The 17986-nt window shown below is 41.4% G+C and overlaps 1 protein-coding gene across 4 annotated transcripts in view; it reads right to left on the bottom strand.

Moving 5' to 3' along the window:
- dip2bb (disco-interacting protein 2 homolog Bb) overlaps positions 1-16221 on the bottom strand; it is a 41521-nt gene extending 25300 nt beyond the window's left edge. For all 4 annotated transcript variants that reach the window (XM_063474225.1, XM_063474227.1, XM_063474226.1 and 1 more), the window contains exons 1-2: positions 15940-16221; positions 1198-1269 (exon numbers count right to left, since the gene is read on the bottom strand). In XM_063474225.1, coding sequence (XP_063330295.1) covers positions 1198-1269; positions 15940-16024 — 157 coding nt within the window. In that variant the 5' untranslated portion in view covers positions 16025-16221. The remainder of the gene's footprint in view (positions 1-1197; positions 1270-15939) is intronic.
- Positions 16222-17986: the final 1765 nt, after the last annotated feature.

The following is a 17986-nucleotide window of genomic DNA, read 5'->3' as shown; positions in this document are numbered from 1 at the left end:
CCTCTAGCTTTGTTAACTCTGGCTGTGATGTCTTTATGGACTCTGTTGTGGCTGCTCACTAGGCTACCAAGGTACGTGAATTCTTAACAACGGGGTGGCTAGAGGAGGAGGTAGAGCAGGTCATCATCTACTAATCAGAAGGTTGGTGGTTTGTAGTCTTGGACAAAGTATTCAAAGTATTTTTGGACAAGATACTGGAATCTGAGTTGCTCCCAAATATGTGTTGTTCATCAGAGTGTGAATGTTAAACAGAAAGCAAGTAGACACAGAAGCAGTGCATAAATGAAACGGTGTATAAAGCACATTGAATGTTCATCTGGAGTGGGAAAGCACTATATAGGAATCAGACCATTTAGTATTCTTCAGAACCTCAGTGATGATAGTAATGGATATTAATGAGCATTACAACAAAGACTGGATAGTTTTCTCTGTTTTAGGAAAACCTCAAATGCCACTTTAGCCTTTTTACCATGAAACCATGTTGCTGTCATATGTGCACAGTGTGGCTGTGCATTAAACACACCATGTATACTTGTCATGTCAATTGGTCTCTGCTATTGCTATTATTACAGATGGCTGCTCCTCTGTGAGTCTGGTTCTGCCGGAGGTTTTTCCTGTTAAAAGGGGGTCTTCCTTCCCACTGTTGCCAAGTGCTTACTCTGAGGATTGTTGCGGTTTTCTCTATAATATTGTAATATAAAGTGTTTTGAAATGACTGTTGCTGTGATTTGGCGCCATATATTTGAAATCAAATTAAACTGAACTGAATGTAAATTTCAAATGACACGAAAAATATTAAAATTGATTTTTTTGTGTGTGTTTGAAGCTACATTTATTTTTTTAGGTGGGCTTTTTGGACGTTGTTTTAAGGACATGGATTGTCATATTCCAACTGAGAGAATTGGCTCGTGTTTGTCTGCTTTGTAGATCTGTTGTTCCAAGTCTGTTTTTTTGTTTTTTATTTCATTTTTGTAACATAATAAATAAAAAGCTACTAAAAAAAACTATGGGTGTGAAATGATTCTATTTTTAGATATAGTTTTTTTAATTTAAGTCAAGAACAGATTCTTTGCCATGGCAAAAAGACAAAGAAAAATATTGTTTTGAGTATGCCTAAGCAAGACAGGAAAACAGCAAAGACACGGGGGATGCACATCTATGCTTAGCCCGATCAAAAAAGGGATTATGAACACTTACGTGGAGTGTGGATTATGTAGGGAGCCAGAAGTTTTGCCCTTTTCTTCTCATAGCCCTTCTGTGTGATGTCACCTGTAGAAAAAATAAAATAAAATAAAACTCTGTATTGCTTCTGAAAAAAATGAGCATAAGATATGCCACCATAAAAATAACAAAACATCTCAAACTCTGATTGTTTTATTTGATGGAATTCAAATATACACCAGTTAGTCAGACTGTCAAAGGTGCTCATTTGAACTCTGAACTTTAATAAAAAAATGTTATGATGGTAGTGTTTTCACATTTCTCTTTGCCATTACAACAATATCAGCATTATTAATATCATTTTTTCCTCTCATTAACCCTGCTTCAGCAGAGCAGATCGTAGAAAGACTGTCATAAGGACCAAGCAACAGTTACTCAAGTGTTATCGCAGATCGATGGTAGAATAAACAGCTTCAGCATGATCAGCTTTCTATCTGTGAATGGAGTCAGCCAACACCTGTTCCAACCCACTGTGATAGAAAAAGCAGGAAGCAGCAGGGAAAAAAAAAAAAACAAGAAAAAAATGATAAAGAAGATGATGAAAACACAGTTGGACCCACACAGTGTTGCAGTAATCTCTGGAGATGACTGCAGGCGTCAAACATGTGGCTCGATTCCAGCCTCAAAGAAGAGAAAAACAAAACAGGACTAAATCTGGAAACGTACGGAAGCGTGGGCAAGAGATGGGATGATTCAGAGACACCGAGAGAAAAGAGAGAAGTGTGAAAGCTGAGGACAAGAAAGGGAAAAACGGAAATGCAGAGAAGATAAAGCGATGAAGTCAGAAAAAGCTTGTGAAGATGAGAATGATGCTGCAAAGGACAGAAGAGGAGGAATCCCGAGCCACGGGTTTGACTTGATCGTATCCAAGTGATAGGTAAGCAGTGTCCTTTCGACACCATCTTCCATCCCTCCTGCCAACAGCCCATCTGCAGCTTCCTCCACCCCACCAGACCCAACACAGCCTGACTGAGCTCTCGGCTGGCCCCGAAGCGATACAGAAACTCTGCCAAACTCCTCTGTGGGCAAAGCTGTCAGGTTTTGAGTTACTAAAAATCCATCTGGAGAGCCCGTACACACTCTTACAGTAATTGTGTTGATCAGCAATGATTCATTCAGTATGTTCACCAGTAGCTGCCCTGGCTGCTTTTTAAACTTCATCTCCACATGTCTCTGAAACAACCTGTTATCCTTTTACAGTGCCTGAAAATGTCTGTACAAAGGGGAGATAGATTTATATCAACTACAAGTATTGGCCAGTCTGATGGAGGACCCTGATGTTTGTGAATCAGCCACTCAGTAGCATAATGCCCTGTGGGCCTCAGTTTTAATCTGTGATTACAATTTAGGATTCTGAGATGCACAGCAAAGAAAAATACAAATCTTTCTGGCACTGATTTTTATTCTCTGCCCAGTTACAGCACAGAGGACAACAGAGAGGAGATGAGGATTTTCTGATGTGGTTCCAACAAACCACAAAGTTAAAAGCACTAACGTGAATTGAGCATCTTGTTACAAAGACAAAGGGTGGAATATAAAGCAGCAAGTGAAGTGTCACTTCTTGAAGTCGGTGTGTTAAAAGCAAAGCAGCATAAAATTGGGACAAAATCATGATGGTTACACGAATCCCCAAAACAGAAGGCTTTCCAGCGCAAACCAAAACAGAAAGAGGTTCAAGGTCACAAATTTGTATGAATTCTTTACAGGAGATGAGTTGAACATGTTATTATTAAATCAACATGAAACACATATGATTTACAACACATGCAGTCAAGACATCATCCAAGTTCGCTCTGAGTAACTTTAAATCTACTTAGAAAACCGCTCAGAGAAATAGCTGACGATTTGTATCCGCAATTATATGCAAACTTCATCTTTAGATGAAGACCGTCGGTTATGACTAAACAGTCCAGAAAAAAAATAATACACCAATACCTTTGAAACTGTAGTTTGCTTAAACTTTAGTTATTCTTATTTTGTAAAGGGTGAGAATGTGTGGCCTCACATGTTAGGCTAAAGGTGTTTTTAGCTGTGGTGGCTATTCAAGCTGGGCCTCTGTTTCCTGCTTTATGATTGTTGGAATTTTTGGATTTGTTATTATGAAAGGATGAAAACAATAAGAATCACATTTTGCGTAATTGACATTATAGATGATACAAAGATCCTCCTCTTATATTTAAAACGGACTAATCTGCTTGGTCTTAAACAGAACCTCTAACACAACTCTTAAGCAGAAGAGACAGAAAAGCTTAGGCAACCTACAACACAGCCATATAAATTGCCACACTGCTGACATCACTGTGGATAGGACGGCAACAGTGAAAGTGCTCCTGTTTGGAGGATATCGCCTGAGAGCCCACTCCAACACAATATCTGCTCGGCGACTGCGGGCCCTTTTTTTCTGAAAATGGAAGAAAAGCAAACACTTCCATAAGTAATGCATGAACAGTACAGTTGGCCACGCTCAGTCACACAATTTATTTTTAGCTTATGTGAACAGGCAGTTTCACTGCAGATAGGCAGAGAGGGAGATGGAGTCAGTGAAGGGGGAGGGGCTTGTGTGGCATTAAATGAATCTCAAAGTAATCACTGTTCCATCTGGATGATTTGAAAGTCATCTGTGTTTTTACGGCTGCGTCCTCACATTTGGTCTCCAGCAGTTGAAGCTGAAGGGTTAAACTGATGTGAAAGCATTGCATGCAATCAGTGAACTACAGGTGATTAGAGCCCTGCATGAAAATATGTATGTGTGCTCCCTTATAATTTTTTTCCCATCAATTATTCCTAAAATGTGACTATCAAAAAAACTATTACAATTACCAACATCTTTTTTTTTTTGTACTTTTCCAAAAAGCTATTTTGAGTGAGGTTTTCCATGGTATTGGAAACACTTCAACACTTGCAGCTTGTAGCGGTGCCTCGCCCTGTGAATAAAGGGTGGAAAAACGAAAAAAACTGATATGGCAAGTTCTTAGAAGAAGGATCAGTTAGTGTGACGCGCCTCAATTTCACACATCATCATAGAAAAAAAAATCAAAGTGCAATATGCTAGAAATGGCTTCAGAAGCATTTATAAAGATTTTGGGGGTTTTCTCAGTTCACGATAACTAGCACAACAACTCAAACCACCTTTAGTAGATGGTGTGTTTTATGGATGCCCATAAATCCTATTAAAACCTATTAAAATTTGGAGTTAAAGTTCCAAAGTTTATGCTCTCCTTTACATGTTCCAATGCCATCCAGTGGGCTGGATTGGAGATCTTTAATGGGCCCATCCTGGCCCCTGGGTTTTATGTTTAACATCCCTAGTCTAGCAATAGAGGAACTCTCCATAGTGTCAGGCATCATACAAAGCTCACACTATGAACACAGCCCAGAAGTGGTGAAAAAAAATCCACGGGAACGGCAGAGCACCTGCAGATAACTCCACACCTCAACTTAATCTTTGTTAAAGTGTCCAATTTGAGACAAAAACTGACTGTTCGGTAACACTCCGGGACATACAGATGAGATAAAAATGTAATTTTCTGATAAAAGTTATAAATGTTGTGTTTGGAGGACAAAACAAGTTATGTGGACGGGCCATCAAGATTTGGGACCTGGACAGATTAGGTCTGAATTTCATTGAGAAATTTTGCAGGAGCGTGTCAGAGTAGCAGTCCATGACCATGGACCTCGGTTGTGTTGTGCAAGCAGAATGAGTGAAAGCACACAGGTACATCCACAATGACATTGTTAAAAAATAAATAAAACTAATGTTTTGCAATGGCCAAGGTAAAATCCTGTTTTTCTGACGTTCTGTTCAATAAGAACAACCCTGAAACATTTATGAGCTGAAATGGTTTTGTTGGGAGATTTTTTCCCTCCTCACCATTGTGCAAGATTGACTCTTTCCTGCAAAAATACGACATTTGACAACCTCCCCCGTACCCTTAATGACAAAGTTTGGTCCCCTAAATGTATATCACCACCATATTTTAGGCCTGCTTCTCGTGCAAGCAGGCCTAAAATATGACAGAAAGTGCTCACTCCAGAAAAAAGAAACAAGGGTTACCCCTAGCAGGCATCCAAGGGGGAGCGAATTAAGGAGGGTCTATATTCAAGAATTCCCATACTTTACCAACACTTTTCAGTAAAGACATGAGGCACTACTGTTTTAGTCAGACTGCGTATTTGTGGGTAAATATAATGACATTGTAATTTCACATAAAAAACATTGAAATCCCATTTAATTAGAGGGGAATTACACCCTTAGTTGTAAGCCGTATTATAAAATGTTACCAGAAAAAGAGTTAAAAAGATGTATTATTTAGCCTAGCTTATATTATAAAGACAAACATGTCTACACACACTATAGACGCAAACAGTCAAAGAAATCTGCTCGAGGCAAATCACAGCCCTGCTGAGGTGATGAGGGCCTCACTCGTTAACCCACTTTCTCAGAGCGGCCCAGTCAGGTCTGTCCTATTGGTGGAGAGGTCACCATGCGACTATTTCAGTGTTACAGTCAGGCTTCAAACGAGGCTGCCGCCACTCTGCTCTCCTGTCTTTGTTTGACAGTTGCATCAGTAAAGGAAACCCGTGCGTCCACCTCAGAGCGTACGTTTTCACTTTCCACGACGTGAAGGGGAGAAACATCAAAGCAGTGCCTTGTCTAAGCCCTCCACACTCTCACACTTTCTAGCTTCAGATTATTTGAATTGCAGCAGGCCTGCACTCTCCTTCCTACCCACAGGCACTCAGTCTGAATAGTAATTAGCTACTGCCCTCTATTTTCTTTCCCTGCTTCTTTCTCTCCCTCATCGCATTATCATTCAACTACTTTGTCTCCAAAAAGAAAAAAAAGAAACAAACAACTTAAAGTCGTGTTAACACCTGCTTTGTGAAAATTATATAAACACTTGGCAAAATATTACAGAGGAAACATGGATTTCCTGCCGTTTTCTCTCATCTTACAAGAGCGAATAAGCCTGATGATAATGTGTCTACTATAATCACACAATAACAAACTCCAAGGAGGATCCTCCAAACGGAATAAAACAAGTCTGTCAGTGAAGTATTCGAATTTACCCAGAGTAACTGACATATGGCCCCTCCTCTTTGGCACTGGGCCTCCTCTGCATTTGCTGACTGAGTTCAAGGGAACATGTATAAGATTGAACTGAAACCTGGTGGTGACATTTCAGCATTTTGTCCACGCATTAATAATATATTAAGGGGACAAAATATTAAGAACACATTTGAATTTGATTATCAGCTCTGCTTTTAGACAACAAGAAAACTGAATGTGTATACTAGAAGACACACACACCCACACTGGGATAATATAGCTAGATAAAAAAATGTATGTATGTTGTCTGTCTCTCTGTGTGAGCCCTGTGACAGATGGGCGACCTGGTACAGGGTGCACCCTGTAGATAAATATGTACATCCAAATACTTTTGTCTATATGGAACATAAATGTAGATCCTAGCAAATGGTTCATTTCCTTTGTATGATGCATGCTTTCTGTACTGAACAATCAGTCCAGACTGCTTGTGAATACAAGACCATGCAAGCGTATCAACAAGACCATGCAAGTGTGAATGACACTTAGGGTGCTACTGACAAAACTTGGAGCTTTTTGTTTCTTCTGTGACTTCCATATTGTTCGCCTTTCTTCAACGTCGATGATCTTATTCTACACTGTCTGACATATCACACTTTTACACTGCTTTTTTTTTTTAATAGGCATTTCACCAATTCAAGGTGTCTTGTGCAATGTTTTATTTCATCAAACAAAACATCTTTATCTTTTTTAGAGAATTTTATAATGATGGTTTTAGTAATTATTGCCGTTTGGGAGGATACAAAAAACAACAATGGATTATCGAAAAGAAAGCAACAGAGAATTTCTGTGTACCTTTACTCTGTCAGACAACAAAACTGGAATTACAGGCACTGGTGAGTGAAAGAAAGTGCTTCAAAAAAGCCTCAAGCTCTAAAACACACACACACACATACACAGTTTCCCTGTAGTTGATCTCTCAGGTGATTCGTTTTCCCTGAAAATGTAAGCAGGGTGTGGTTAACTCTGGCCAACAGTGCAATTCATGTTTCCATGTTTCCCTCCACACAATGAGCTCAAGACGTGTCTGGGATGAAACCGTGACTCAGTCGGCAGCCCTTCCACCTCCTTCCTTAGTTTCTTTCTTTGCTGGAAACAAGACTGAAAGAAAAGGGCGTGGAGACACACCTGACACATTGCATTTCAACATTTGCTGGAAGAAGCCGTTACAAACGTTGAACACCATCAAACGCATATCCTCCTACGGGATTTACACAACCAGTGAGACGCTGAGTTCTGGCTATAATATTATGTATGACAAATGATGTAAACCTAACCTGCCGACAGAGTTTTGCACGCTGTTATCACAACCTTTATATCTGTTTTTACATTTTTTTAATATTATGCTAACTTAGCAAATGCTATGATTTTGTGCTGTCTTTGACTGCATTAAATATGTCTTGCGTCTTACAAAGCGAGATCTAAACCCAGGCGAGGATTGTATTCCTGGTTTTAATTGTGTGTGTGTGTGTGTGTGTGTGGTGGGGGCTGAAATGCTGACTGTGAAGTTCAACACACTTTTAGATCGGCGTCACAGAACTGCCTGGTGAGCAGATGTCACAGTCAAATCCTTTCCAGTCAAGTCAGATTACATCAAGTGTATTTGTACAGCTGACTGTAACGTATAACGTCTCCCTGTGAGGGTTCATGACCAAGCCTGTACACTCTAGAACCGCAAAGGAAAACAGAAAATGAAAATGGGAGATGAACCTATTATAAAAAAGTCTGGTAAGGTTTCAAAATGGTGTAACAGCAAAGGTTAAGGGTCAGTGAATGGATCAGCTAAGTGGACGTGTGGTTTAGTTGATGAGATCAGAACAATCAGCCTGGCGGAGCAGAAAAAGAGACTAACTCTGCTTAACTCGTTCTTACTGTCATTTGCAATTCCTACGAAAACTCTTCACACACCAGTTTTCTTGCTGAGACCTGTACCAGTGGCCAGTATCCAAGTATGTAGACATCAACTGTAAGAATTGGATCAAACATGAGGATGTGTGAACAGGTGATGTGGTCCTTATGAGCAAAATTTAAAAATAACTCAATAAAAAAAAAAAAAGATTTGTTTTTCAAAATAAAAATTGCATGTTGTATAAGAACAACAAAAGCACCAAAGGAGCTCACTTAAAAACTGTTTTGGTGTTAAGCAACACACATGAGAGTAGCCCTGTTTAATGCAAGGCCTGATACTTCCAAAGACCCATTCCACGAAGACACTTTATTTTGGAGGACAGCAAAGCATGACTTAACGTGAACCTCCAGAGAACCAGACGTGAAAACTATGACGGGCACTCCTCATTAACCAGTGTGAGGTTTCCCTCAGAAGCATGTAGAAACTTCAAAAACTTGGTGAAAGACTATTTTCACCATGAATTCATTTGAGATTATTTTCTTTTTGATTTTATGTCTTTGTTTATATTCCCTTCTATTAAAGTGTGCAGCTAAGCATTTACAAACTGAGCTGTAAATAATTAAGAAAGCATTAAAAGGTTATTAGGCCTCTCATAAATATTATAGTTACTATAACTTGCTTTAATTGTTAATGGTTTTGCTTAAGGATCCCTCCTCTATAGCACTTTTTTGCCTCTTTGGTTATTTGAAGTCTGAGCGTTTCGTCTTGGGTTTTTCTTTTTTTTTAAACTTTTGTCAGGACCCCCTCCTTTGACCTCACAGTTATAATTACCCAATCCAGATGCCTTGTTTTTAATCTGTTAGCGACTGCAGAACTTTTACTCGTCCCACCGAATAAAACTTCTTTGTTGCTGTATTCATTTGCAAAAGATTCACGGAGGAACATTAAAAATGTAGAATATATACACCCATGAGGGGCTTTTATTTGTACAGTTGAAACTATAACCAGCTAAAGCGCATTGTGCATTTCCTGTCTTCACGGGTTGATGGGAATCGGCTAATTGCTCTCGATTGACTAATATGATTTATAAGAAAATCCAACACTCAGCTGCATTTCTCCCCCACATTTGAAAAAGCATCTCAGCACATTATCATTGGTGGCAGAAGCCTCATGTTTCCCGTATAATGGTTTTAACAGCTTAGCACAGTGTGCAGTTGTGTTCCTGTATGTGCTTCAACATATGGCTGTTTTAATCTGATAAAGGCTTTATGGGAAATTCCAAAAGGAAAAAAATGCATGTGTAAGGGGGGGGGGATTTGGGGGCAGGGTGTGGGTGGTCACACAAGAGCTGTGTCAATACCACTGTGTGGTGCAGCATGAGGGAACGTGACATACGAATCCATGATGGTGTCCTGCAGGTTTTAGATGTGTCCTTGATCCAACACAGCTGATTTAAATGGCTAAATTACCTCCTCAACATGTCTTGAAGTTCTCCATAAGCCTGGTAATGAACTAATCATTTGATTCAGGTGTGCTGACCCAGGGTGATATCTAAAACCTGCAGGACACCGGCCCTTGAGGCCTGGAGTTTCCCACCCCTGTGTTAAATGAACACGATGGTGCTTTAGAAGCAGATGAAATGAAATGCAAGATGAAATAGATTTACAGAAGTAAGCTTGTGAACTTTGCTCAGTCACTGCATGAGCATTTATTTGGAGTCGGCTCCAAAATGATCAACATGCTGAAGAGGTCCTGTTGTGCAACGGATGTTGATAAACGGATGGGCGAACAGTCAAGTGTAACGTAGTTTGCATATTACAGCCAACAAGGCCTCCAGGCAACAAAACTGCAGGCTAACATATCTGTGTTAGGGCAATGAACTTGCATGTTTAACTCTATTTCAGTATGTTTGGTTTGATCACAGACACAGACATCCAGACAAGGCAGGATGAGAAGCCTCATATCTGATCGAAGGGGTCAAGCGGCACAAGGCTCTTTTAAGCTATTCCTCTGTAGTTCTTGTGCTTGAATTAGCAGCTACTATAATAGTATTTTCCAGCCAGTACAATCAGTAATTGATTTGGGCTGAGTTATGATGAGGACAATTTATCAAAATATTAACCCGCTGACAGCTAGAATAAGTATAACGTGTTGAGCTCAGGAGGCTCGGCCTGAAAGTGAAAGCAACATAAACCAGAAAGAAACTTGGATTAAGTAGCAGTGCACTGCCTGGACTGAAGCATGTGAGGCCAAGTCCGACTGCCACTTCTATTCGCCACTTTTTAATAATTCAGCAAATAGCATATTGACTTAACCACACTCTCTCTTTCCAACACTGTCACCCTCACTCTGGCATTTCTTTGACTTGTGCTATTTTTAGTGGAAAGTGGCATGAGAATGGAAACTAACAGATCAGAGGAAGTTTAGCTTTAATTACCAGAAGGTGTTGGGAAGCACAACTCTAAAGCCAAAGGAGGCTAAAGACCCACCTGTGGTTCACTGTGAACTTGAACGTGAGACGATTCAGTTACCCAGCTGGAGGGGTGCGCTCGAGTGTCATCTAAATAATTCAGTTTCTTTAGTACACAAAGCAGCAGAGGGTTTTTAGTAACAGTGTGTCTGCGCTCATGGTGAAAGTGGACATGCAAAGTTTTACATGAAAACCATGATCCACAAATTAAAACAAACCAAACCGGATCCTGCTGTGAAACAAGCAGCAGAAGAGTTCATCTTTTCATGGTGTAGGATCAAGCCTGTGGCCTGGGACAGTGAAGATCAGAGGCCCCTCTGCAACAGTTAATGAGCTTTTAAAGAGACAGGCTAAATCAGCTTCCTTCCTGTCCCGGTCAATGCTGTGTGCACACCAGCCACAAATAAATGGAGCTGTAAGCTCTGCAACATGAATACACACATTTTTAAAGCCTGGTACCAAAAAAGGGTTTGGTAGAGGTAATTTCACCAACAGGTACAAAGGATTAACTTCACTCAGTTATACTATAAGGTTAATGTTATGTGATATTAAGGGTGTGACTGCTTTAGGTGGGTGCTGACTGATGATGTTCAGTGTTTGGTTGCACTAAAAGACACCCTAAGAGGTTAGATTTGCTGATGCTGGCCAAAGTTAGCATCCCATCACAAATCAGAGTAAATCAGCCTAGCTAGCACTAGCAGACAACACTGCAGGTCTACCCTAATTCGAATGTGGTTATGTCCAGTTTCTAAATAAAGAAGCAAACAATACGACGGCCAAGACGACTTCTAAAAACAAACCTGTCCATCTTTTATATACAGTCTGTCATAATGACAAACTATAATTGTATTAGGTCTTATTATAAAAAACAGCCCATTGAGTCACTCCAACATACACCCTGCTTCTGCTCTTAACACTCTTCACTGCAGGAAATGCCAACAGAACTACTTCAGTATTATTGTTATTTTTTTAATCAGACACACAGGACAGCAATTCATCTATTTTTGTGGAGGGTAATACTGAAATAATAAAGCAATAGGGGGACAGAGGAAGACTGAGAGAAGTCATTTTTAGAGTCAGAGTGGATGGGTGGGAAAGGAGGAGAGATCCCCCGCAGCAGTCCTGGCCCACTGTGACTCACAGGCTAAATGAGCCAGGCTTGTTGCCCCCTGATGCTCTGTGACCTAGATTGAGAGACGCAGGCAAGGCTATAATCTCTCATTTCTCTCCCTCTCTCTCAGTATGTAACGGGCTGCCGACATGAAAACCTGCATCCCCTCTGCAGCAGCATCGCAGGCAGACAGCGGGATGGATGCTGTTCATTAGAAAATACACACATCCACTCAACAGCCGGCCCTTTGCAACAGGGACTGGGGAGCTCGTAAAAATATGAGAAAAAAAATACTACGTAAACACATAACTGCAGTCTTACTGGACTCGTGATGCACTTATGGTCAAACACATCCATGCAGAAAATCATAGCGCAGATCGCATATATTATCATTACAAGCACCAAAATGATATCTAAGCTTCAACACTAATAGCAAAATGCTGTTTTTGTTTTGTTTTTAGCATAGCATTGCATAGGTTTGGGGGCAGCAAATTCAATCTGACAGTCTACTCAAATATCTCACCCACTGTTGGATAAACTGTCATAAAAATGCAGATGTATATTCATGATCTTCGAAGAATACACCATGGCAAAATGTGCAAACTATTACAAAGGTGTAGATAGGGTCCACGGGCTCACAGTGCCCAGATTTGTCAACACGATAGTGCCGCAACTGTACAAGATGCTATCATCAAACTTTACTAGAGCTGAGTTGAGCTCAAAATGAAGCCCGAGTTCAAAGATGGATCAGTGCCATCCCATAAATAGTGAATAAAGTGCCGGAAGTAGGGTCAAGGGGGCTATGGGCCCTTCCCACAGTATGCTCCTACACCAGAGTTTTTTCACACATGATGTATTTCCATGCCTTTCCATTTGGTATATAAAACTGGTAGCATTTCAGCACTGAGTGGAATAGAGTCAAAAAGCTTGACAGGTGTGTGAAAGTCACAGCTCAAGGGCAGGTGTGATCTGACAATGAAATGGTGTCACAGCTGCTGTGATCCCACAACAACAGTGTTTAGTTCTAATCAATAATTGTCTGACTGGAGAATAACTAAACAGGATACTCAACATTGTTTGACAAGCTGCGCGGTTGTTTTTCACTTTCCCTCTTTTACTTTCACTCACTAACATACTCTGAAGACAGAAGCTGCTGATATTATGAAGCCCAAATGCAGAAAACAGTTGTGGTTCAGAGGCTCCAAATTCCAGTCCAGTTCAAACAGCAAGTCTTTGACAACAACCAACCCCCCCCACCCCCCACCCCCACCCCCCTCAAAGGTTCTCTTTGTGTCCGTACAGTCAAAGAGGTTAAAGTAGGTGGAGCTGTGCCCTTTCTCTCCCTCTCCCTTTCTCTCTCTCACACACACAGACACACACAAATACAGACGAATAAACACCCACACTGCAGCCCACAACTATTTCTGTCAAAAAAACGCTGATCCACATTTCCTCTGTTTGTTGCTAGGGGAGTCCCATCTATGTGGGCAACAATGGGGGGAATTGTTGCCATGTATAAGATAGCCATGAGAGAGCTTCAGACTCATTGGGAGTCCAGCTGCTGTTCGACTTGTCCCATCGTGTGTATTCTGAGCAGACGGCGAGGGCACTTTATCTCACTAGAAGTTGCGGATACAGAAACAGGACATCTGGACAGCAGCGAACCTTTTCATTAGCAAGAGAATCATGTCTGATCTAAAGTTACAAATGATGCACTCACCCTCTGAGGCTCAGTCCCCAGAAGAGGGACAAGTGGTGTCGACTTACCTCACAATCTCACTAATAGACTCTCGCAGGTAACTCTGACCACGGTACGCCCCTATGCTCAAAAATTCCTGCTTGCTGCGCCAAAAGACCAGCAACAGCTGCTCCAGGCAGACCATTTGACAAGAATGAAGAAGCAACCGTTTGCGAGGTCATAACAAAGCAAAAACACCGAAAACTGTACACAGCTGAAATCAGATGACTTGAAATCCAATCAGATTCGAGTAAATAACGAGTATTTTGAAACCTGATAGACATCCTTTAAAGAAAAACACATTTGTTTCTTCCCATTATAAGAATAAAAATATACTAGAAAGAAATCCACCCATCCATTCGCTTCCGCTTATCCTTTTCAGGGTCGCGGGGGGCGCTGGAGCCTATCCCAGCTGTCATAGGGCGAGAGGCGGGGTACACCCTGGACAGGTCGCCAGTCTGTCGCAGGGCTTAGAAAGAACTCATTTATCATAAATATCTATAAAGGTGCACAGAGAACCATTTTTAGCAAATTCCCTCCTGTGGCCCAGTGGTCCATGGTGTTAATTGGTTAAACTGGCTGGTCAAGTGTAGCGAGCACAGCTTTGTGGGTTACAGAAGAACTTTCCTCTAAAACTTATTTCTTTTCTTCTTCTAAGGAAAGAAGGCTACTCCATGCTGAAGACAACAGCGTCCTTCACAAACCAGCACAATCTGGCTCTAAGCAGTATTATTCAGTGAAGTAGCCACTGAGGACCCGAGAGGCATCTGTTTCTCAAACTAAGGACTCCGACATACTCTGGAGCATGTTTGAAGGTAGTGGTACACACACTCGGACCTGGCAATGAGTGGCCTTCATTTATTTAAAGAAAAAAGTCCTAACAGTTTATGAATAACCCTTTTTTTATTGCTTTTGGCCATTTTAATAATAAGACCTGCAAAAACTGATGCTCCAGACACTCAACTAACTATATTTATAGTGGAACAGAGGATATTCATTTCTTTTACAAAGACAGTTCCAAACTACATGATAGGTTCTCTTACAGAAGATCTGACTTAAAAAATCTCAAACTCTTAAAACAGTAAGTTTCACAACCAAAGTGCTGCCTTTTGGGCACTTACATTTTGCAATCATGCCACAGTGCTCAAACACCAACCCACACCTGGTAAACTGATCTGACACTGCAGTCACCCAATTCATTCACAAACAAGCTTTTTTTTTTTCCTTTTTCTTTTTTAAAAGTTCATCAGGAAAAGTGCAGGATGATAACAATCGCAGTTATGAATGTGCCATTACTGCACGCCAGTGTGCACATCGTTACAGTTATTTCTCATTCGCTGCCTCTCAGCCACGTTCAATGAGATGAACATACAGTGAACATCCTCAGTTATTCACTCTCATTATCACACTGCTGATTGGAGCCTATAATTAAAGACACAACTCTTTCCCAGCACTAGCTCAGGTCTGAACAGGCTGCAGTCAAGCTCTGAGAGTCTAGTCTATTAAGAGTGGTGCTGTTTTGTTTATTTTGCAGTTCCTATAACCTGAATCTAAACCAAAAAGGGGGAAAACATTCTTTACATTTCACAGAGGTGTCACCTTTTGAATGAATAAAAAAAGAAAGTCACGACACTTTTGCCGAGGCTCTTCTCGCTCTCGTGCCCATGTGAAGTTTCACCTCTTCTTTCCATGCGCTGGGCAACTCCAGGTAATTACACGGCTCTGCGCTGCAACAGAGACTGAGGCATCATTAGTGGCCCATGCTTCCTCCTGCATGGCTCTCCATGTGAAACACAACATTACTCATCCACCCCCAGGCACCTGAGAACTGCACAGCACCAATCAAGTTGCTGCACAGTGATTCACAGTGTGAGGAGGAGACTTGCATAACAGTCAGCTCCATATTCTCTTTTCTTCCAGCCATTCTTACAAAAATAAATAAATAAATAAATGCACAAAATCCATTTTATTTGTGCAGCAGTTCAGGGTTCAGAGCGTTCAGAGAGCCCAATGAATCAGTTCGTGTCCACAAATTCTTCACACACAATGCCTTGACCCATTTCATTAGACAGGAGTGTATGTGCTCTGTAAACATTGCGTGGTATAGATGTGGGTTCATTAAGAATATAGAGAAGGGGAAGCTAAATAAATAAATAAAAATCCCAAATATTAAGGTGATCATGCTAAGAGCATGCCATACACACGAAGATGACTGATGGAGAAACAACAGCTGGAAAAGGAGGTCACTTTGTTTTTATAAATTCTTGCAGTCGTGTCCCGATGCACTGCAGCAGCACCGACTCTCCTCCAGCTGACACGGGAAAGCAGACTGTGGATGACTGCACACAAACACGCTCACGCAGCCCTCTCTATTAACTTCAGCGAGCCGCAGCTTTCCCACCACCACCACCACCTACTTATCGCCGCTGTATGCAAACCCTACCTTCGGATAGCTCCAGATCCAACTCCGCCAGCTGGTCCCTGACCTCTTTAGGCAGAGCCGACAGATCAACGCTGCGGTCGGCCATCGTTGGAAGCACAGCAGCCTGTGGGATGTTTGTGAAATCTCAAATGACAGCAGGTAAGATCCACCATGAAGCTCAGAGGAAGAGGTGGGGGGGATTTAAAAAAATCAAGATGTTGTAGTCGTGTTGTTTACTCCATCTCCGCGACTCCCCGACACCGCCATGACTGTGGGAGATGGGAACAACTCGCCAGAGGAGTCCGTCAGTCACATGACCGGGCTTGATGGTAATTGCCGTGACAGGATGGTGGGATGAAAAGCAGACTCTCTGCTCCCTCTGCTGTTGTGTTTTTACAGCTGGGAGAAAAAAAACCCCCAAAAAACAGCATTCCTGTCGCCTCATCTCACCTGCCACCTTCCCCTCAGGTGGGTGCTAGCTCGAGTTTGTACAGGTATTTTCATGCACTAATGGTGGAAGTGGCGCCAGGTTTTATTGGAGATATTTTGTGTGATGTTTCAAGGAAATATTTAATCCCCCGTGGATTGGGGGGGCGTCTTTTCCTAATAAAAAATAGATAAATAAAAACAAAATATCTGAATAAAAAATGTAATGTTCACTTGCACACTTAACAAATTTAATAAATTTTTCAGGCTGCATCACTTTTTATTTATTTTCCACCTATTCCAAACAAAGATGGCGCCCGGAAATCACATGTACGCACTCATTTTTTTCTTTATATAAAACACGCTCGCCGGTCAGCTCCGTAGTCACACCTTTCTAGTACCAGGTTGGTCGCTCTTTTGCCTCCAGAACTGCTGATTCAACAAGGTGCGTCACATTCCCAAATGTGCTCTGCTCCATTGAGATCTGGTGACTGTGGAGGCCATTTGAGTACAGTGGCAAGCTCAAGAAACCAGTTTCAGATGATTTGAGCTTTGTCACATTTCACACTGTCTTGCTGGAAGACAGTGGCATAAAGAGATGGGCATACACAGAAAGAGTGGAGTTTAAACAGTGCTCAGTTGGTTCTGATGGGCCCAAAGTCTGCCAAGAAAATATGCTCCATGCTATTTACACCACCAGCAGCAGCCTGAACTGTTGATACAAGGCAGGATGGAGCCATGTTTTCTTGCTGTTTCCACAAAATGAAAAAATGAGTCTCATCAGACCTAAGAGCCAATCTTCTATTATCCAGTTTTGGTGAGCCCCAGTTTCCTGTTCGTTACTGGCAGGAATGGAACCCGCTGTGGTCTCTGCTGCTGTAGCTCATCTGCTTTAAGATTTGTCGTGTTGTGCGTTCAGACATGCTCTTCTGCGTACTTCGTTCATTCCCTCATTCATACAAGCACTTTTTATCCAACATTCACACTCCAATGGATGCATCAGAGCGCAACATGAGGTTAGTATCTTGCCCAAGGATATCTGGCATACAGACTGGAGGAGCCAGGGATTGAACCACCAACTTTCCAATTAGTAGACGCCTCCTGAGCTAAAGCCAACCCAAACTTACAGCACCTGGTATGCCAAGGCGGTCTGCCATCAAAGTACTAACCAGGCCAGACCTGGTTACCTGCTTAGTTTTTGAGATCAGACAAGTTTGGGTGTGCTCAGGGTGGCATGGAAATAACCATCTCTAGGCTGGTGTGCTTGTGTGAAAAATCCTACTAGATAACCAGTTTCTGAATTACTCAGACCACCCCCACCTGACACAACAACTCTGCCATGTTCAAAGTCCCTTTAAATCTAATGATCAGTTTGAACTTCAGGGGTTCGTCTTAACCACGTCAAGCCCTGGTGAGATCTGTGTGCAACTATTTTATTTGAGTAAATACTGTTAATTTGTATAATTATAATAATATTTATATAACAAATAGAATTTGTGTTTCTATGTATCTACGTTGTTGCCCTTTTGGCTAGGTTAACCAACCTATTTTGACAGCAGTAAAGGCAACACTATGTTTAGAGTTATGTTTCAATCAGTGGTCTAGATCCTGCATTTAACACCCTTTAACTTGTTTTTGGTTC

Source organism: Pelmatolapia mariae, linkage group LG5, assembly GCF_036321145.2.
Source record: "Pelmatolapia mariae isolate MD_Pm_ZW linkage group LG5, Pm_UMD_F_2, whole genome shotgun sequence".
Lineage (NCBI taxonomy): Eukaryota > Metazoa > Chordata > Actinopteri > Cichliformes > Cichlidae > Pelmatolapia > Pelmatolapia mariae.
Note: the sequence above shows the minus strand (reverse complement) of the source record. Positions and strands in the feature narration are given on the sequence as shown.